We start from the raw sequence: 22,112 nt of genomic DNA on the forward strand, positions 1-22,112 counted from the left end.
CTCTTCTCCTCTGGCTGCTGCACACTGTTTTTTCCCCTTTCTTAAATATATTATCACAGAGGCACTCCCAACGTTGCTGATGGGCTCAGCTTTGGCCAGCAGCAGGTCCATCCTGGAGGCGGCTGTTACTGGCTCTTTCTGCCATGGGGGCAGCTTCTGGCATCTTCTCACAGAAGCCATCCTTGAGCCCTTCAGTACCGAAACCTTGCCAGGTAAAGCAAATACACCGGCATGACTCTGGTATTATTATTTTGTGCAGAAACTCTTTTGCATATCTTGGCTGCAAGATAAACTCAGCTAGCTCAAGGTTAACAGAGGAGGCTGCAGGCAGCTCCCTCTCACTACAGGCAACTACACCACCTGCACCTGCATGCAAAAGACAAGAAGAAACAAGGCCAGCACATCAATTCAAACTGGGGAAAAAAGAAAAAGAATGCATGAACAATCACAGCGTAGCCAAACCATTTTTTTCAGCTGCTCTGTAATTTAAGGTTGCTTCTGCACTTGTCTGCCTTTGGAAGAGAGGGTATTTATCTTAAAGTGAGTCTAGAGACAGGTTCCCTACTACATCACTTCTGATGTGCCAGCTTGAGTGTCTGTAGCCAGAGGGGAGTCTGCCTTGTCTCAGACACACACCCTTCTGCTGCCACATGAGTGTGTCACTGTGGCACCGCTGCCTTTGCAAGGGCAGGGGCTGGTCCCAGACCCTTGAGGAGATCACCAAGGTCAGGTGGGAGCTTCTAGCACTGGAGGATTTGTTTTCTTTTCCTTGTAATACGGGAATTCTTTGCGAGGGGGCGGGAGAGTATGAATGTGTGTGACTGGTCTGCATGTACATAATTGTGTGGGCACAGGTGTGTGTATGGGTGTGCTTTTGTGTGTGTACAGCTGTGTGGAGGAGCAGGACATTTCCTGGTTTGCTTGTGCCCGGCCATTTTGCCCCTGAGGCAGATGCTGAGCTGCTAAAAACCACCCATGGTTACCAGGGCCTATGATGGTGAGGCTTTCCCCAACTGCCTGAAGGCGGCGTCATCTGCCTCCTCTTCTTGAGCAGGAGGTGTGCAGCAGGCTGTGCTGGTTTTGGCCTGGACAGAGTTAATTTTCTTCATAGTAGCTGATATAGGGCTATGCTTTGGATTTGTGCTGGAAACAGTGTTGATAATTCAGGGTTGTTTTCATTATTGCTGAGCAGTGCTTACACAGCATCAAGGCCTTTTCTGCCTCTCACACCACCCCTCCAGTGAGGAGGCTGGGGGTACACAAGAATTTGGGAGAGGACACAGCCAGGACGGCTGACCCCAGCTGACCCAGGGGATATTCCATACCATATGATGTCATGCACAGCATTTAAAACAGGGGGAAGAAGAAGGAATGGGGGAATGTTCAGAGTTCTGGCACTTGTCTTCCCAAGTAACACTTACGGGTGATGGAGCCTTGCTTTCCTGGAGATGGCTGAACACCTGCCTGCCGATGGGAAGTGGTGAATGAAGTCCTTGTTTTGCTATGCTTGCACACGTGGCTTTTGCTTTACTTATTAAACTGTCTTTATCTCAGCCCATGAGTTTTCTCACTTTTACTCTTCTCATTCTCTCGCCCATTCCAGCGGGGGGGGCAGTGAGTGAGCAGCTGTGTGGTGCTTAGTTGCTGGCTGGTTTAAACCATGACACAGACATACCACTGCACCACCACCTGTGCCACAGGGCAAGTGTGAGAGCCTCCCCTGGCATGCTGTCCCCCACACGTACTTCTTCTACCCCTTGTGCTGTCCCTTCTCTTCAGTCTATGGCAGACCTCCTCCTCCACACCTACTTGAAACTCCTCCTGCCCACTTTAGCAGGTGTTTGCAAAAGCACTCTTGCCTCACCTTGTCAAACACCTTCCATGCCTGACCAGTCCAAAAGGGTCCTCTGGGGACAGAAGGCAAGGCTGCTGAGTGCTGCTGCTCCCCACTCCTGCCATGCACACTGCCCAAATGAGCTCTCAAGGGAGAGGGATTCTTTTCTGACTTCTGTGCCGTGCTTTGCATCTCAGTCTTAGTAAAGAGAGGTAATTAAGGGGTTGGGAGTGAAATGGATCAAGACCCCTTCAGGGCATATGTCCTTCCAGCCCTGTGGGACCAACGCAGATTCCAAAGACATCCTTGTGTAGAGGCTCTTTCAGCCCAAACTCACTGCCCTGAGGGAAGGACCTCACAGACTCAGCTTTGTTACCCGCATAATCCATAGAGTCATAGAATGGCCTGGGTTGGAAGGGATGTTGATAGACCATCTAGTCCAATCCCCCTCTCACGGGCAGGGACATCTCTCATTAGATCAGGTTGTTCAGAGCCCCATCTAACCTGACCTTGAACACCTCCAGTGATGGAGTATCTACAATGTCTCTAGGCAACCTTTTCCAGTGTCTCACCACCCTCACTGGAAAAAACTTCTTCCTTATGTCCAACCTAAACCTATCCTCTTTCAGTTTAAAGCCATTGCCCCTTATCTTGTCACTACAGGCCCTGGTAAACAGTCTTTCTCTCTCTTCCTTATAAGCCTCCTTTAAGTATTGAAAGGCCGCAAGAAGGTCTCCCCAGAGCCTTCTCCTCTCCAGGCTGAACAACTGCAATTCTCTCAGCTTTCCTTCATAGCAGAGGTGTTCCATCCCGCTGATCCTTTTCATGGCCCTCCTCTGGACCTGCTCTAAAAGATTCTACAGACTCTTCCCATAGTCAGTGAAGAGACATCAGCTCACACACGGGACTTCTGCCATCCCAAAGCAGACATCCATGGTAAACGAGACAAGTCACCTTTCTGGAGACACTGATCCTGTAATTGACCAGTCGTGGCCTCTGAACTGCCCAGCTAGCATAAGCTCACAGCAAGGCCTGCATGCCTGGTCACGTGCGCATGGCTTGCTTCATCATGCGATCAGAAGTGAACCCACAGGCTGTCCTACCAGAGCCTAGAAGCACCTCCATCCCATGGCTAAACCCCATAGCCATGTCCACGCTACTCAGGGACAGACAGAGAGCAGGGAAAGGGCTTTTGTGGGGGTGAAATGCTTTCAAGCTGGGCACATTACTCTCATCAGCTGCACCTCCCACTCTCACCAACTGCAGATCAGTCTTCCCCCTGACTCTGTCAAGTCCAAGACTTGCGTGGTGGCCCTGGATAGTGTAGACAGCCTCTCTTGGGGTGTCTTGAGCCTTCTCAATTAGCTCTAGAGGACTAGAGGTCTGGACGTGTGTGTGTGTATGGGTGTTGTCTAAGCCAGCTGTTTAGTCTGTATCTTGAGTGTCCTTTACTGGACTCCTCCACCATGTGAGCTGAGTCCTCTGCCCACGCTGACGTGTTTTGCTCCGGAAATGCTTGGGCCTCTCATCCTGTCACACAAAAGATGCCTTCACTGGGGAATGTGCCTGGCATAAAGCAGGAAATGAAACAGCAGCAATTCAGGGAGCCAAAACACAGCCCATAGCATTAGGTGAGATGTTCTGCATTCAAGATGAGCTTGTCAGAAAATAATCACCTCTACAAGGGATGCCTCTGGCAGCCTAGGGCAGTAAAGGTCCATGATAAAAGCCAGCCCAGCTCCTCACTCTCTCATCCACTTCTCTTGCCTCCATCTCCTTGGGAGTCAGGTGAGTCTCAAAGCCCTTCTGCTTCTCTGCTTTCTCTAAAGGCAGGTCTCACCTCAATGGGCCTCTCAGCTGACACCAGCTTGGTTCTATGCCACATCATGGGGCTGCTTGTCATGGGAGAGGGAAGTGGGGAGAAGGTTAGACACGGAGGGAGGCTGAGACTGTACTCATGTGTCTTCTGGACTCAGGGGCTAGGCAGTAGCCACATAACACCTGGTTGCTCTTTCTGGGCCCTGGCAGGATGAGGCCAAGAAGCCCTCAGGCATCCCTGCACAGCCTCCACCTCCTGGCCCTGCATATTCTTTGGCTCCCTCGTGGTGTGGTGACAGAATGCTCCTCACGCCTCCCCATGTTTTGCTTCCTCCCTGCCCTCTCTCCCAGGTTCACCTCCAGCCCCAAGTCATGTCCTGCTGTGATCAGTGCCAGCCCTGCCAGCCCTGCGGCCCGACCCCGCTGGCCAACAGCTGCAACGAGCCCTGTGTCAGGCAGTGCCAGAACTCCACTGTCATCATCGAGCCCTCCCCTGTGGTGGTGACCCTGCCCGGCCCCATCCTCAGCTCCTTCCCGCAGAACACTGTTGTGGGCTCCTCCACCTCTGCTGCTGTTGGCAGCATCCTCAGCTGTGACGGAGTGCCAATCAACTCTGGGTGCTGTGACCTCTCCTGCATCACCAGCCGCTACTGTGGCAGAAGGTGCCCCCCCTGCTAAAGATGCTGGCAATGGCCTCCGATAAGGACTCTAGGAACCCAGAAGATGCTGCTGGACAGAGGATCAAAATTCATGCTGTTGTTTTCAGACTAGCTGGCCACCACTGGCTTGCCCTGCAAGGGCAGCATGGAAGGGACCAGCCTGGGCTCTCTGAAAACATGGCCAATGTCTACCTTTCCTCTCTTCCACTCACCCTTTTTCTCTCTTTTCTTTGTTGTCTTGTGCTCCCCTCAAAGCCTGCTCTGGGGACCCCAGAAACCAGCCTGGAGTGAACTGCTAGGCTGTCTCCCTTTTGCCAGGCAGGTCAACAGATGGCCGGTGGCAACTCTGCCACAGGAAAAAAGGGGAACAGATTCTTGGCTGCTCCTGCGCCTTCCTGCACTGGGGGCCTCCCCTCGGAGTGACCTCATTTCCCTCTTTAGTCATTAAAAAATTGCTGCAATGCTGCCTGTGTCCCTTAGGTGGTCTTTCCATCTGCATACTGACTCTGAGGGACAAAGCCATTGCTTTGGAGGGGAATTAGGTGGGGGCACAGGAGGACCATTCATCACTCCTAGAGGCATTGGAGGGTGGGACACACTGCAGCGAGTCCTCTTTCAGGCAATGCCTCTTGAAGCTGAGGGAGACAACCCTAGTTACTCCACAGCCAATGGCCATCACGCATTGCCTTGCTGTGACCCTGCTCAGAAATATTCCCTTGGCCCTGGAGCATGTCATGTGAACAGGAATCCTGACAACTGCTGTTCTCCAGAGAGGAACTGTGGGCATGTGGGAGTCCCCGAGGAGGTCAGCAGTCCCACAAGCTCTTGGGGAAGAGAGCTCCTCTTGCTTTGGCTGGAGCTGTGCTGGGCAAGGAGGCTCAGAAGACAATATTGCCAAAGGATGGCAGGAATTGGGAAGGGGTAAATAGCCTTGGGGATGGCCCACAGTCCCTACTCTGCCTGCTCCTTCTCTCCATCAGCCAATCTAGGGGCCATGGCCAGCACGCCTGGGCATGGGCAGCAGGGACGGCTTCCCCGTGCAGCCCTATCACCCTTCAGCACAGCGTCTGGCATGGCCCACCTCTTGCCTACATGTGTAGGGCTGAGGTGTTCACAAGTTAGTATTGGTATCAGCTACAGCAGGTCACACACTTGAGTCCCCTGTCCCTGTGACCCAACCACCCCCTTGGGTGAAGGCAGGCCCAGGACAGTGACTGGTGGCCAACCACACACGGATGCTCTTTGGTGCCTTGTGTTCCCCCAGCAAGGAGCAGCTTTCTTCAGGCCCAGGAGCTCTACAGCCTCACAAGTGCCACAACCCAACTCTGGTCCGGAAAAGTGCCATGTGAGAGGAGATATACCCAGCTCTGTGAAGACATAGCAGTGACAGTGGGACCTGATTCTGCAATCAACAGGATCGGTGACCTGTCCCTGAATGGCACGGGGCATGCACCAGTGCAACCGTAGGACACATGTTGGAGTGCCTTCCCCCAGGCACCGAATTCCCAGAGCCCTGAGGCTGAAGTGGCCCTTGTGCTCTGTGCAGCACCACTGCTCCCTACACACAGGCGAATGCCTTCCCACAGCTGCAGACTCTGGGACCCTGTGGTGTGGGGGTTTGCCCTCGCACAGACCTCACACACCACCAACACCACAGGACCAGGATAGGGGACAGAGTGATTCCTACGTGGGGTGAGGACTGGGGGCAGCTCTCCCCAGGCCGGGTTCTGTGGGAGGCAGTGCTGAGTCAGGTGGTAACACAGGGAAAATGAGCATCAGGACCAAGCCTACCTAGACCCAGTGCAACCATGGGTCCCAGCTCTGGCTCGGTTCCTGGCCCACGGTCTCTATGAGAGCTCTGGCCTAGCGCAGGCCTGCCCCAGCTCTGCCCTATCTGTGCCTGTGTCTGGCTTGGGCTACTGTTATCCTCCTGGCCTGGCCAGGCTCCTAGCTAGTCCACGGCAGTCGCTGGGGGGAGCCTTCACCTTGTCCTCTCTTGAGTCTGGCCTTGGTCTGAGCCCCAGCACCAGCTCTGACCCTGGGACTGAGACCTCCTACACATCTGTTGCCTAAATTATGGCAGTAATCGGTAGATACTTTGGGGGTAGAATTATCTCCTGTCTCAGACAGAAGTCTGAGGTGGACCAAGCTCTTTTGTTTTTTCTCAGCAGAGCCCTACACAAGGGAAACATTTCCAGGTGTTTAACCAAGCATGGGGGTGAATACACATCCTCATAACCAGCCTGGAGAGCACCGGCTAGCACTTTTCTTGGCACATCAGAACCACACAGAGTTTTTTGACTCATGTGCTTACCCTCCAAAGAGTGCTCTCTTTCCTGAAGGCATCATGGCCTTTTTAAAAGACAATGCTATGGACAGTGCTTTGCAGAGGAAGCAACTGCAGCATCCCCTCTCCATGGCCTGTGGATACCACTGTGTCTTTTTCCTACATCACCATAACAAGGGATTGCCTTTTGAACAGATTTCAAAATTGTATTCTAACAATCTAGTACAAAATGATCAGATACCGATGCGTTTTGTAAACTAGGAAGATGAAGCTTTCCTCCTGGCCACAGCTACTCAAAATATGTTTCAGAAGACCCAGACCAGAACCTTTTGCAGGAATTTTCATAACTGGATTCTGCAAATAAAACTTATAACCCAGCTGCAAGGCTGAGTGCGTGCTCTTGAAGCTCAGCCCAACCCAAACCAACATGTTTTTTAAATGGACACCACAGAGAGCAAAGTTTAAAGATTTTATGAATTTAAACCCCCCATGGCAGAGAGGGTTGGACTACATGACCTTTTAAAGGTCCCGTCCAAAGAAAACCATGCTATAATTCCATGGTTCTATGAATATTTTGGTTTCAACAGTAAACTTCACAAGGTGCGCCACTGGGTTTTAGGGAACTTCCTCTTCCTGGGTGGTGTGCGTGGTGCTTCTAGGGCCTCCTCAGTCACTTTTAGCTCTTCCCAGAGACCCCAGGTGTTGTATGACCCATGACAGAAGATGGTACATTCATCGCAGCCATGGCTTTCGTAAAAACATTCCAGCCCTTAGGTCTTCTCAGATGGGCCACAAGTCGGAAGGACACATTGGACTAAATCAAGCAGGCTGGACCTCTTAATGCCATCTCCTTTGTATACAAAACCTCCCTGGTTTTCCCAAGAAGATAGATGCTTCTGCTGCCCTACTGTACCTAGGAGCACTTGTGCATTCTTCCAATACCATGGATGCATATTATCAGGCACTTCCTGAACAACAGGGCTGGCATCCTCAGGAGTCTCCAGGGGCTTTTCCACCTCTGTCTTGATTTCTTCTGGAAAAGCAGGAGTTATTTTCCCCCTTTTCTGATCGCTCTGCTTCTCGTGGGACTAGTACTTTTGAAGAGTGGCCATAGAACCCTTAGCTTTCTCATAGGCCATGAAAACCGGGTTTCTGGAGGATGTTCCTCATTTCAGCAGCCAAAGAGGAGACTGTATCAGCCCTCACGTCTTCCTTGGGTCATGGCAGCACCCATAGCAGCTCCAGTTCATTTGCAGGCACCAGATACACTTTTTTCCACACAGTCCCTCCCTGCTTTACCAAAAGCCCTGTCAATCAGTAGAAGAGCAAAACTTAAGTTCTCCACAAACTTGATAAAAGCATATTTCCAGAGCGCTCCCTGATACTGCAGTTGCCAGAACTGTAACAACACAGAATATGCTCAGGCGTAACAGACAGCAAGTGGTCAGCATTCGTCAGTCAGCAAGCAGGTGCAAGTAAGCTGACTGCACAGCATCAGAGCAGGTGACAGGGAGATAGACAGGATTTTCTCTGGCAGCTTGATGAGCCCCAGACCCCAACTGCAGTGGAGAAGCAGGCAGTGTCTCCACCTAGTGTTAAGGCAAGTGCCACCTCTGAGCAAGGTGAAGGATAGAATAGAAAAGAATAGAATAGAAAGGAATAGACTAGACTAGACTAGACTATTACAGTTAGAAGGGACCTACAACGGTCATCTTGTCCAACTGCCTGACCACTTCAAGGCTGAACAAAAGTTAAAGCATGTTATTAAGGGCATTGTCCAAATGCCTCTTAAACACTGACAGGCTTGGGGCGTTGACCACCTCTCTAGGAAGCCTGTTCCAGTGTCTGACCATTCTCTCAGTAAAGAAATGCTTCCTAATGTCAAGTTAGAACCTCCCCTGGAGCAGCTTGGAATCGTTGCCACGTGTCCTATCACTGGATGCCAGGGAGAAGAGATCAGCACCTCCCTCTCCACTTCCCCTCCTCAGGAAGCTGTAGAGAGCAATGAGGTTGCCCCTCACCCTCATTTCCTCCAAACTAGACAAACCCAAAGTCCTTAGCCACTCCTCACAGGACACACCTTCCAGCCCTTTCACCGGCTTTGTTGCCCTCCTCTGGACACATTCAGGTACCTTCACATCCTTTTTCAATTCTGGGGCCCAGAACTACACGCAGTACTCATGAGGAGGCCACACCAACGCTAAATACAGTGGGATGATCACCTCTCTTGCCCAGCTGCTTGTACTGTGTTCCATGCACCCCGGGATGCGGTTTGTCCCCTTGGCTGCCAGGGCACACTGCTGACTCATATTGAGCCTGCTGCCAACCAGCACCCCCAAATGCCTTTCTGCAGGGCTGCTCTTCAGCCACTCCTCTCCCAGTTTATACTTGTGCCTGGCATTACTCCACCCTAGGTGCAGAATCCGGCGTTTGGACTTGTTAAATTGCATGCCATTAATGATTGTCCAATGCTGCAATCTATCTAGATCCCTCTGCAAGGCCTCTTCTCCCTCAAGAGAGTCAACGGCACCTCCCACTTTGGTATTGTCGGCAAAATTGCTAATGGTGCATTCAACTCCTGCATCCAGACCACTGATAAAAATACTGAAGAGAACTGGCCCTAGAAGCGAGCCCTGAGGAACACCTCTGGTGACCGGTCGCCAGCCAGATGTAGCCTCATTCACTACAACCCTTTGAGCCCTGCCTTTCAGCCAGTTCTTCACTCAGCACACCGTGTACCTGCTCATCCCACAGTTGGACAACTTGTCCAGAAGGATGCTGCGAGGGACACTATCGAAAGCCTTACTGAAAGGCAGAAGAACTCCATCCACCACCTTCCCTTCATCCATGAGGCAGGTGACCTTCTCATAGCAGGATATCAAAGTAGTTAAACAGGACTTTCCCTTTATGGACCCATGTTGACTGTTCCAGATGAGCGCATTGTTCTTTAAAAAGCCTTTCAATAGCACTCAGCACGATCTTCTCCACAACTTTTCCAGGGACTGAGGTTAGACTAATAGGTCTGCAGTTTCCTGGGCCTTCCCCCATGCCCTTCTTGTAAATCGCAATAATATTGGCCACCTGCCAGTCAGCAGGGACCTCCCCAGACACCTTCGTCACCCAAGTGATAGAGGATCCAGTGAGACCAATGAGGTCTGCTGGACCTCCTATGCACCAAGCAGGAAGGGCTTGTTAGGGATGTGAAGCTCAAGGGCAGCCGGGGCTGCATTGACCACGAAAGGCTGGAGTTCAGGATCCTGAGGGGAGGGGAGGAGAGTAAAAAGCAAACTCACAGCCTTGGACTTCAGGGGAGCAGACTTCTGGCTCTTTAAAGAGCTGCTTGGACACGTCCCCTAATATAAGGCCCTGGAAGCCAGAGGGTCCCCGGAAAGCTGGTTAATATTCAAGGATCACCTCCTCCAAGCTCGAGAGCAGACCATCCCAATGAGGAGGAAGTCAGGCAAGCATGCCTGGAGGCCAGCGTGCATGAACAAGTTGATCCTGGCAAAACCAAAACACAAGACGGAAGCATACAGGAGGTGGAAGCAAGGACAGGTAACCTAGGAGGAATTAAGGGTCACTGCCTAAGCATGCAAGGATGAGATTAGCAAAGTCAAAGCCCAACTGGAACTGAATCTGGCCACGGATGTCAATGGCAACTAGGCTTCTGTAAGGACACAGGTGACGTGGAAAAAGCTGAGGTGCTGAACGCCGCCTTTGCCTCAATCTTTACTAGCAAGACCAGCCTTCAGAATCCCAGGTCCCTGAGACCAGTGGGAAAGTCTGGAACAAGAGAAAGATGTACCCTTGGTGGAAGAGGATCAGGTCAGGGAATACTCCAGCAAACTACACATAGGTACATGCATCCAGTGCTATCTCCACAGGAAAAAATGGAGTTCAGGTCATGTATCCCATTTCCTGCACACACTCCCTGTCATAGATAATATAGCCCCGCCCTTCTTCTGGATTTTTGTTCACGGGTGTGAAACACTGGTGCGGGTTTACATTACAGATCTGTTTATAGCACACCCCGCACTTCCAACTTTACGTTCGTGCTCTTCTTCTGCCTCAGCCTTAAACTTCTCACAGAAAATCATAGCCAAACAATCAACGTCTTTTTAACAGCTGTGGCTTTGCGCCTCTGTAAGCGTTCTCCAGACCTGCACAACAGCCAGCAACTGGGGCACCTTTTCATTGTCCCCAGGTCAAATGCACAGTCACGAGAAGGCAGTGCCATCAACGGTATTTATAGCTATGGCCATGGTTATACAATGTATGATAAAGCTGACAAGAGTTTCTCACTCCAAACACCTTCCTGACACCCTTCACACCATAATAAAGATGTAAAAGGAGGTCTTGGAATATCTGAGGTTGTCGCCTGGTTTAAAACTCCCCCAATCCTTTTTCCCCTCTGACAGGAGGATGGTGCGTATGTTAACATGCCCTCAAGCAAGGGGATGTCATTCAGCATGACTTTCCTCCGCACAGACCACCCCAGTTTGGCTTGTAGCTCTTTTGTTCTGCATAACAATTCTCTACCTCTCAGGTCCCTTGTGGCTCTAAGTGCCATGTCACTCCCCGCAAAACAGAGATAATTGTTGCTGCTATTTAGATCAAAGAAATAGCACCGCTTTTTGTCTCTAATTTTGGAATGGGGGATAGGCTGCAGGTTTTGGGTACCCCACGCCCAAAGGCTTTTACAATAATGACAGCCAGGTGGAAAGTCTGACCAAAACACGGTTCTCTTTTACTTGGTTGGAGAGTTCTGACCCAGCCTAAAAATGTCACAATGTTCACAGTGTTTAAAGTCACAGCAGGAGAATATAGAGTCATGCCTGCTGACCGCTTCAAGATGGAGATGAGCATAACCACCAGGTTCAAATAGCTGGTGCAAATGATGAAAAACTTGCTCTACACCCCGAACAAATGTGTCATAAGCTTCATGTAGTGAGTGAAGTCTGATGTAAATCAATATATCGGTCTGGCTCCAGATCTCTGGAGCCTCGGCCAGAGGTTAGGGTTAGGGTTATGGTGAGTGCCTGACATGCTCCATGGAAGCCATGGGGCGAACTTCTGCCTCCTTCAACTCCTGCTGCATTTCTGAGTGGGGACCAAAATGGACTCTCAAATGCTCCTTCAGGACCTGAGAGTGCAGCAGGCAGCCTCTGCAGGGAAACAACCTTGTTGTGTTCAACCGCCTCTTGCCCTGTGGGGGGCTGCAGTAAGCGAGAAGTGCCTTCCAGGTGGTCATCTTCTACCCTTGTGGAAGATGTGTTCACTGGCCCAGCATGCTCAGAAAAACAGTTTGCATTAAGGGCCCTTGTGATCCCTGTAATCCCCTGCCAGTAAGATGCCAAAAGAGGTCAACAAATTTCTCCGGAGGGCAGGTTTAGGAGGAAGAGGATTGAAACCCAGCAGCGCAGCCCACCTGCCTGGGAAGCTGACCACAAGTGAACATTGGAGCAAGTTGGGGAGGAGGGAGGGAGGGAAAAAGAAAGACACGGCACGTCCTCACACAGGGAAGCCCTTGGGTGACCAGTCAAGGATTGCAGGGCTGGGAGCAGCTGGGCCATTCCTGTCAACGTGGCCACAGGCAACCCCACCAGCGTGCCCCAGGCCAACATCATTTGCCTGCACTGCACCCATCCAGTACCTGAACTGAGTCTTCTGCCAGCAACGTTGCGTTCCTGTCCTGGAAATCCTGGGGCCTCTCAATCCCAGCACTCAGAAGAAGCCTCCATGAGGGAATGGGTACGGCATAAGCCAGGAAATGAAGAGGTGTCATCGGGGAAAACAACCACCCAGCCCATGTCATTAGCTGGGATGTTTTCCGTTCATCATGAGCACCTTAGAAAATTGTCACTTCCGTAGAAGCTCCCGCTGGGCCTGGGGCAGGTCAGGGCCACCATAAAGCCAGCCCAGCTCCTTGCTCTCTCATCCACCTCTCTCACGTCCTTCTCCTTGGGAACCAGGTGAGTCTGAAGGCATTTCCTCATGTTATTTTCTGCTCATGCAGATGCATGCTCCTCAGTCCTATGCTGGGTCATGGTGCTGCTTGTCATGGGAGGGGGAAGAAAGGTGAAGGTCTCACTCAGAGAGTGTCTGGGACTTGGCTGAGGAGGCTCTTCTTTTAAGAGATAGTCAGCAGCCTCTTTGGGCCTGGTGACACTTTGCAGTACCGTGTCTGGATAAGGCTGAGAAACCCTTTTGCCTCACTGCCCAGCTTCTACCTCCCAGCTCAGCAGGTGCCTTTGACTTTGCTGATGGACTCATGGCAGACGGCTTCTCGCATGTACCAGTGCTGTGATTCCTCTGTGCCCTCTCTCCCAGGTAAACTTCTGGACCTGAGAGATGTCCTGCTACAACCAGTGCCAGCCCTGCCAGCCCTGTGGCCCGACTCCACTGGCCAACAGCTGCAATGAGCCCTGCGTCAGGCAGTGCCAGAACTCCACCGTTGTCATCCAGCCCTCCCCCGTGGTGGTGACCCTGCCTGGCCCCATCCTCAGCTCCTTCCCGCAGAACACCGTTGTGGGCTCCTCCACCTCCGCTGCTGTTGGCAGCATCCTCAGCTGTGACGGAGTCCCCATCAACTCCGGGTGCTGTGACCTCTCCTGCATCACCAGCCGCTACTGTGGCAGAAGGTGCCCCCCCTGCTAAAGCCCCTGGTGACAGCCCGGGCAAGGACCACCCCAAAACCAGCAGCGGATGCTGAACTGAGGACAGAGCTCCCGGCCATTCATTTCAGAGAGGCTGAACATCCAGTGCTGCCCTTCCAAAGGAGGGCAGCGGAGGCCCTCTGAAAACATGGCCAAAGTCTAAATCCCCTGCCTTCCACTACCTCCGATCTCTTTCTTGCCTTCTTTTGTTCTTCTGGGCCGTAAGATCCCCAGACCCAACCTGGGGCATCTGCTGATCCCGCTCTCTCTGCGGTGCAAGCAAATGGATGTCCTGCAGGATCTCCACCATGGGCAATGGGCGCAGACTTTCAGCAGCTGCTATTGCTCTCCCTGCACCGGCAGCCTCCTCTAGAATTGAACTCCCTTCCCTCTTCAGAGTCATTAAAGTTTTCCGCATCACAGCCTCTGCCTCCACGTAATCCTTTTCTTGGTGGACATTGTCTCGTGGTGCCAAGGACGAAAGGCATTGCCTTTGGTTGTGGGGGGAGAAGGTGAGGACGCAAGGGAACTTTTCATCATTTGCAGAGGAAGGGGAGGGTGGGAGACAGGGCAATGGGTCCCTTGCAGTCACTGCCTCTTGAAGCCGAGGAAGACATACTCAGCTGCTCCACAGCCAGTGGAGATCAGGCCCTGCATTCTGGCATCTCTGCTCAGGTATGGCCCCTTGGCCTCAGAGCAGGTCCTGCAGATGGGGAGCCCAACCACTGCTATCCCCCAGTGAGGAGCCCCGTGGTGCTGGAGGCTCTGAGAGGTCAACAGCTGACAAACCTGTGCAGAAGGGAATGCTACCTACACACCCTCTACACCCTCCACCCCCCAAACAGTGCCCTGCACAGCCCAGCAGTTACACAGGTGTGCAGGGCTAAGGTGACTCACAGGCTGATGTTGAAATCAGCCTGGCCAGGCCACACACCAGGGGCCTCATGCTTCTCACACAGCCCCAGCTCCCACCAGACAGGGAGCCCAAGGACAGCAGCCAGTGCCCAAGCCCCCATGGCTGCTCTGTGGTGCCTGGCCTTCTGCCGAGCATGAAGGAGCTTTCCTCAAAGCTGGCTCTTCTCCTGGCAGGGCCTGTTGCCCACCTCTGCCTGGAGGTCTCTTCCCCCATTGTGCTCTTGTACAGAGTTGTACAGCCTGGTCCCACTGCAGAAGAAATGAGGCAGGGCTGGGGAAAGCCCACGAGGCAGGGCATGAGGAGGCCTCCAAGGACCGGCACAGTGCACTGGGGGACAGCAGGTCCTCTGGATCACAGCACATAGGCATGCAGCAACTGGAGGAGCCACAGAGTAGTTCTGAGTATTTTCCAAAATTGTTGTAAGCATGTAATTCCTGGAAGGAGCATTGTCCTGTGGCATGTTATTTACATTTTTCGTCTTACTTTGAACTCTGACCTCTGAGGGACACATCCCGGAGCAGGTACTCTAAGGAACAGGCTTGCAGGAATACCTGAAGCAGCAATGTGCAGTAGACAAAACCAGAAAGTTAAGAGCAGCAGGGAACCATTGCAGAAGCGGTCCCAACCTCCTACATTGCCCATCACTTCTCCAAAGCCATGGGCAGGATAACCACATAACCCACGGTGAAAACGAGGGAACCTGAGACTCGTTCACCACCTTCTTCTTCCTCTCAAGCCACTGACACTGTCCTCTCCTGGAAGAGGATTTTGACCTGCAGAGCTCTGGGTGTACAGGGCAAGCAACACTGCCAGGGGAGAGCTGAGGGCCCCTTCCCCCAAGCTCAGCCTCACACAAACCAATGCCCTCTCTCCCCTGGCTTCTTGCACAGCCAAAGAAGCTTCCTGCACCAGCGTGTCTTGCACAGCACAGAGGTACAAGGCAGCGTCAGAGACCTCGACTTCCTCCAGCTGGAGAAGGCTGTTTCTCCCTGTGGTGTTCAGCAACGTGGTGAGACGGCCACTCCGCCTGGGGCCAGCTGCTGCCTGATATGAGATAAGCTGTGGGGCTTGGCCTTTCCTCTGCTGGTACCAGAACAATCCATAAAAGTTAGTGACCTGGTAGGTGCAGGTGGTCTGGAAGGTGTCTCTCTCCTTGACTGTGACTTGTCCTTCTTGCTGGGTGACGGTGGTCTGCCCCATGGTGCCTGGAAGAAAGCAAGGGTCAGCGGCTGTGCAGGGAAAGGCTCCAAGATGCAAAACAAGAGGGGATGCAAAGTGCCAGAGGAGAAAGTTCCCTGTGTCCTGCTCTGCAGCAAGACCCCCATGGGTGGGAACAGCAAGGTGGTGAGTGTCTTTGGGCAGGAGGTCTGAGACCTCAGCTCAGCGTGGATCCCATAGCACAGTAATGCCAATAACCTCCCACAGGGATACCCCCAGAGAGAGCTGTGCTTTCACCCAGGTCTTCCATCCTCACTCTCCTACTGCCTGGAGGCTCCAGGGAAGAGCCTGTAGTGCCTGGCCTTCCTGTGCTGGCTCCAGGACACCTGCAGCAGGGTGAGGGACCCGGGAACTCCTGTGAGAAGTTTCATCCTGCTCCCCATTCCCTGTGCTCTCAAAAGGCTCCAAGGTCAAGAGCGGGGAGGGAAAAGGAAGCCCTGGCATTGCAATCACACAGGAGCAATGGATAGCCAGGGCATGCTGCATGACATGTGCCAGCCAGGAGAGATACTGGCACACCCTAAGAATGAGAGTGGGATGAGAGAGCTTTCATGTCCCTGCATCATCTTTCAGAAGTGCTGTGCGTCAGAAAATAGGTACTGCTGAGAGAGCAAAGAGCTTCTGCAGTCATATGTCTGTGAAACGCTGGGCCCAGACAGATCAGCAGAGAGAGGCAGAGAGAGGTGGATGGTTGGCAAGAGACAAGGAAGGGCAGGGGTCTAAGATGATCAGCAGAGGAGGTGCTTCCTCTTGGTCTCATTTTTCTTTTCCATCGGTATCTGCATCTTGAGAAAGCAGGTGCAAATCCACCCGTGTGATCTGATGTTTCCCAACATTTGCCCATAATTCAAGAGCAGCTCCCTGCAGAGAACTGTTGAGGGGGTGAGGGTCTCCTGGGGGGAAGAGGAATCAAGCCTCCAGTCAAAGCCAGTGCTTACCTAGTGGTTGCCTCAGGAAAGCAGCGAGGATGAGATACCCGAGGTGCATGCTGAGACCAATCCTCCTGCATGTGTGAGAGAGACTCAAAAAAGCCACACGTCCCCACCAAGAGCCCTGAGAGAGCACAGCTGCCGGAAATGACTCGGCGAGGGCAACAAAGAATGAAACAGGGAAGACAAAATGCTTCTCCTTAGCATGCTTGAATTGCCCGTGCTGTGGTCCTCCCTCCTCCAGCAGGGACACGTGTTGCTCCTGCAGACAACGCCTTTGCTTTTCCAAGGTGAGGGGTTAAAGGGGGATAGACATGCACCTGGTGACCAAGCTCTCTGACACATCCTCCTCTGCAATGTCTTGGGAGTCTCTCTTTCCTTCATGCCTCGTGCCTCTTGTTTCACCAACCTCAAGACCACGGTTGAGTTGGCCTCTCCTGGCTCCTGTATGGTGCCCCAAGCTCCTCTCAGCACACCCCAAGGCTGCAGCTCTCACAAACACAATGGTCAACAACCCCAAACCCTGCAGACACCAACTGTCCCACTCAGCCCCTCCAGGCACTGTGGACTTTCTCCCTCTATTCAGGAGAAGATATCTCAGGAACCGATAAAGGACGTTTCTAGCCACACTGCCCATCCCATCTCATAAATCTCATAAATCAGCTTCTGAAAAGCTTGTTGGGGGAAAAAAAAAAACAAACCACTCAAATGCAACTAAACAGTCCTTTCACTTGACCATAACCCTTCCATTCTCGGTTTCCTCAAAACAAGTAGGATCTGCATTTGACCTCTCCTTCCTTGTAGCCTTTAACAAATCCTTGTAGCCACACTATTTTTACTCTTACCATAGCACAATTTAGGTTGGATAGGTCCTCTGCAGATCACCCACTCCAAGTCCCTGCTCAGAGCAGGTCTCATTAGATCAGGCTGCTCAGGGCTGTGCCTGTCATGCCTGGAAAATTTCCAAGGCCAGAGCCTGTACAATATCTGTGAACAGTGCATTCCAGTACTTGAGAATTTTCAGGGTCAAAACAGAGTGAGAAATAAGAAGACCCCAGGCATGGTCTCAGGAGTGACAGAGGAGAAGGATCACTTCCCTGGCTGGCTACCCTTTTAAAAAGACATCTCAGAGTGCAGTTGGTCTGATTTCCTACAAGGGCACAGCTGCTTGTGCTGCCCTGGGCTCCCAGACACCACCACTGAGGCTAGCATGCAACCTGGCCTGTTGGAAGCCCATCCAAGGAATGCCTGGAGAAGGCGTCCTTTGCCAGTTCAGGACAGGGGCCTCTGCCGTTGCAGAAACCAGGTTTTCCCCTCTGCTTCTGCAGCCCGGGAGCATGGACCTTGAACAGCTGAGTGAGCTACTAGAGCCATGCGGGCTTCCCTGGGGACCAGCTGTACAGAAATCTTTCTGGTCAGTGGACGGCTTTCAGCTTCAGCAAACCTCAGACCTTCGACCCCTTTGGGAAACATAGCACTTCTCTTTCTGACTGCCTCTGAGACATGACCTTGGCACCCCTTGAGCCCCCTTTGTGTCTCGGACCCTAGGCACGCCCAAGCTTTCATCCCATCTCTGGGACTTCACCTGCACCCCAAAAAGCTCTGCATTTGGTGTGGAGCCAAATCCTCTACAACAGCCTCATGGTCTGGGACCTATGGAGAAAGCCTGAGGGTTTCGGTCACCTCTACGTCATTGTCTCGTGTCTGTGTTGGGCTCAAACTCCTGCCTCTGCGGGATGGCTTCCGAGGACCGGAAGAGATCCCGTGGTGGGAAACGATGGAGAAGCTCGGAAGAAGCTGGATGCCGATTGCGATGGCGATGCTCGATGCCGGTGGCAGTGCTGATGCTGACGACAATGCCTGGCGGCAGGGGAAGCGCCCCGGGGCCCGTGGCCCGGAGGGGCTGGGTGGGGCAAGGTGGCCCCGGCGAGCAGAGCAGCAGCCCCCCCTGGCGGGCATGGCTCGGGCTGTCAGAGACTCCTAGAATGGGTTGGGTTGGAAGGGACCTTGAAAGACCATCTAGGCCGACCCCCCGCCATGGCGGGGACATCTCTCACTCGATCCGGTTGCTCAGAGCCCCGTCCAGCCTGACCACGAACACTTCCAATGACGGGAATCCACAACTTCTCTGGGCAACCCATTCCAGTGCCTCACCACCATTATCGTAAAAAATTTCTTCCTTACAACAGCAGCAGCTGACTAGCCTAAGCAATGTTGCAGCTGCTTTCTGAGAAGATTGCTAACAAACCCATGTGGCTGGCACCTTCCTTCCTGATGCTGCACTTGCAGAGCATAGTTAGGAGCTGAACTCCTTCCAAGGGAGGCGTGTCACGGTTGGAGGGGGACCTGCATAGGAGCCTTCCAGACCAGGTGAGGACCCTTGGAAAAAAACAGCCTTTCTAGGAGACTCTCAGGGCACAAGGCTTTTTCTCCTGGCGCCTGTGCAGCGCTGGGCACAGCCTCCTGTCCCCACGCCCGTGGCTCTGGGGACTGCTCCAGTGCTAAAAGGCGATGCAGAGACAGACTTCTCCAGCAGTGCAGCTCCATCAGCTCTAATGAGCCAGGTTAACTGACAGATGTTAGGGCTTGGCTCAGGCAGTCTGAAATCTCCTCCGGATGCCACCTGCTGATTAATACTAGTTTGGCTTTTGAAAAGAGGATACTTATCTTAAGGCAACTTCATCAGGCCAGCTTCCTTTCTGGAGTCCCAGCCTCAGCATTTGCAGCTGCAGGCCATCTGGCTCAGCCCAGACACACAACCCTTTGCTGATGTGTGAGCATGTCAGGGCAGCACCTCTCCCTGCTTTGAAGATGGAACTGGTCCCAGACCTCCACAACTGCCCTACAGCGATCACCAGGGATTGGCTGGACCTTGTCAGACTTTGGGATTTCTTTGCCTTGTTAGGTGGGCAACTCCTGGAGCTGCAGCAATAGGGATTGTCTCTAGCTTTGACTTTGTCTCTCATGAATGGACTCACATGTGAACAGGCTGAATGTCCAAAAAGGACCCTGCAGCTTGGACCCCAATCCACCTTTTCTCTTTCCTCTAATGAGAACACAATCAGGTGAACCACTTCTGCCCAACCCACAAAAGCCCTTTGCTGTCATTAATCCACCAGGGATGGCTGGTGCCTGATTTAACTTCTTAACACTGGGCTTTCAAGGGCTTGCCTAAAGGTGAGGGGCACAGAGGCAGAGAGCTGGCTGGTGGAGTCCTGGTTATCAGAATGTTGGGGGAGGCTGTGCTTCCTCATGTGTCTGTGCATCTGTCTGTTCTTGTGGGCGTATTTGTGCCTACGTGTTTGCATTTGCAACTGCACATGTGAGAGTGAGTGTCTGCCAACGTGTGTGTGAACAAGTGCATTTCTGTGTGTGTCTGTGCCTGTGTTTGTGTACGTGCACATTTTTTGCAGGTGAGAAAGTGTGTGTTTTGAGTGTGCATGTGAGTGTATGTGGGTGGGCATACTGTGTGCAGATGAGCACATCTATATCTGTGTTCGTACCGGCACTTGCATATATATCTACATGCAAGTGTGAGGGTGCAGGTGCGTATAAGCACATGTGAACATTTATGTGATGACATGTCCTGGAGGGTTAAGGTATGTGCATCTACATATGGATGTGCATGCACATGTCTTTTCATGTGTGCTCCCACGTGAGGAAATGTTTGTGTTTGTGCAGGCACATGTGTGTGCTTCCACTTCCATATGTGTACAAGGACCATGTGCATTTGTGTACATACATGCTTGTGATCGCACACACCTCTGTGACCCTAGGGATGGGGACGTGTGTGCACCCTGCGTGTGTGGATGTGAGCACTTTTTCACGTGCACCTGTGTGTACGTGGCTGTGCAATTCCTTCCATTCACTTGTGATGTCAATGGGTGAGATCTAAATGAGAACAAGAGTCCAGCTGAAACCTGCAGTCAGTCTCTGGCCTGACTCACACATCCTATGGGTGCAAGTTGCGGTGACTGCCCACATTTGCCCCGGACCGCTGCACCGTCCCTGCTGGATGTTTTCTGAGAAACAGCCCCAGTGCTTGCAGTCCTGTTTGCTAAGAAGCAGGAGTGCTGACACTTGGGAATTGGACCCTCCCCTTCCTCCAGCCCAACCCAGGAGACAGGAGCAAAAGACGGAGAGGTGGGAAAAGGCTAAAACTCCTTTGTCAGCAGAGGAGGAGAAAGCGGAAGCCGACCTGGAGAGTCCCCAGCAAGAGTCAGTGTGCGCAGCTCCATCCCTAGCCTGGGACCGCTAAGCACCTGGAGCTGCTGGGGACGAGAAAGATCAGGATGAGGGCCTCCCTCCGGGCGCCTCTCTGCAGTCCAAAGCCAATGCCCGAGACCTTTGCAGAGGTGAAGGGGGTGTGGGGAGAAATGGACTAGTAGAGTGTGTGGGGGCCAGGGAGGGAAGAAGTAAAACGGGCTCAGGGCTCACCTGCAGACAGGGAAGGAAACTCTCTCTGCTGTTGTAGCCCCATTTTGCACCATCAGGCTACCAGTGAGCAATGACCATGGACAAAGAAAGCCTGGCTGGAATAGGAGAAAGAAGGTCATTGACAGGAAGAAGCCAGAAGTCACCTCGAGGAAGAATTCCTCAGGGAAACAGCTTCCAAGAGAGTGTTTCCACCTCTCATGCAGCGCCCTCCCTTCCACCACCAGCAGCCCCTGGGAGAAAGAGGGTCTTGCCCTGACCCAGTCAGGGAAGAGCAGCAGGCATTGGGATGTGTGACCTTGAATCAGACATCCCTTTCCCCCAGGGCCAGTTGCTGGCTGCTCAGTCTCAGGACACAAAGGTCCAAGGGGCTGAAGACCAAAGGGTTCACCAGCTCTTTGGCTTTCCTGCGCACAGCAACATAAGGACTCCAGTCCCTCCGGTTCAATACCTGCTCAGTGCAGGGATCCACATGCACAAATGTCCACACAGGCAAGCAGACATGCATCCACGCAAGCAACTGTGGGCTCAGGAGAGGCAACACGGGGGATCACCCTGGCAGGGAAGGGCTGCAACACCTTCAAATAAGGCCCCAAGCACACCCTTAGTGTCCGCTGAGGACTCCCAGAGGCTTTGCAGACAGGGCAGGAGGCCAAATAGGCCACCAGCTTTCTCCTGAGGGCAGCATTAGGAGGAAGAGAGCCAAATCCCAGCAGCACGACCCATCCACCTGAGAAAGTGATAACCACATACAGCTAGAGTGAGCTGGGAGGGAAGGAGGTTGGGAAGTTGGGAGGGAGAAAGGTGTGAAATGTCCTCATGGATGTGAACCTGGGGGTGTGGGGCTGAGGACTGCAGGGCTGGAAGCAGCCAAGGCCCTCCCTGCAAACAGAGACACAAACCACCCCACCAGAGTGCCACAGCCTTACATTAACTGCCTGCACAGGAACCCTCCGGCTCACGGTCTGCATCTGCTGTCTGCACTGATGCATTTCAGCTCTGGAAAGCCTTGGGCTCATCATCCCGGCACTCTGTGAATGAATGGGCATGGTAGAAATGAGAAAATGAAAAGGTAGCACTGCAGGAAATCAAAACACAGCCTTCATCATTAGCTGGGACATTTGGATTAAGGGACGAGCGTGTCAGGTCAGAAGACTATTACCTCCACAAAGGGTGCCTGTGGACCTTGGCAAGTGCAAGGCCCTTATGAAATCATGTATAACTCCTCTCTCCTTCATTCACATCTCTTGCCTCCTTCTGCATTGAGAACTAGGTGAGGGAAGCTCTTTCTCCTCCTCCTCCAGGGTGAGGTCTTGCCTCAATGGCCATCTCAGCTCATACCCACTCTGCTCTATGAGCTC

The 22,112-nt window shown here is 52.7% G+C and overlaps 2 protein-coding genes and 1 gene segment (V, D, J or C); 2 read left to right on the forward strand and 1 right to left on the reverse strand.

Annotated features, from left to right (window-relative positions):
- The first annotated feature begins 3,541 nt into the window (after positions 1-3,541).
- Positions 3,542-4,412, forward strand: LOC128140738 (feather keratin Cos1-1/Cos1-3/Cos2-1-like). Its single transcript, XM_052784942.1, has 2 exons — positions 3,542-3,622; positions 4,004-4,412. Exons 1-2 carry the CDS (start codon positions 3,554-3,556, stop codon positions 4,328-4,330), a joined length of 396 nt encoding a protein of 131 aa, XP_052640902.1. The 5' UTR covers positions 3,542-3,553; the 3' UTR covers positions 4,331-4,412.
- Positions 4,413-12,785: 8,373 nt separating this feature from the next.
- On the forward strand, positions 12,786-13,491 carry LOC128140735 (feather keratin Cos2-3). Its single transcript, XM_052784939.1, has one exon. It carries the CDS (start codon positions 12,950-12,952, stop codon positions 13,253-13,255), a length of 306 nt encoding a protein of 101 aa, XP_052640899.1. The 5' UTR covers positions 12,786-12,949; the 3' UTR covers positions 13,256-13,491.
- A 611-nt stretch (positions 13,492-14,102) lies between these two features.
- LOC128140719 (T cell receptor alpha variable 1-1-like) lies at positions 14,103-16,440 on the reverse strand. The segment is given in 2 exon segments: positions 14,103-15,375; positions 16,327-16,440. Coding segments are annotated over 2 exon segments (543 nt in total).
- Between the last annotated feature and the right edge of the window lie 5,672 nt (positions 16,441-22,112).

Source organism: Harpia harpyja, chromosome 4 (genome assembly GCF_026419915.1).
Source record: "Harpia harpyja isolate bHarHar1 chromosome 4, bHarHar1 primary haplotype, whole genome shotgun sequence".
Classification (NCBI taxonomy): domain Eukaryota; kingdom Metazoa; phylum Chordata; class Aves; order Accipitriformes; family Accipitridae; genus Harpia; species Harpia harpyja.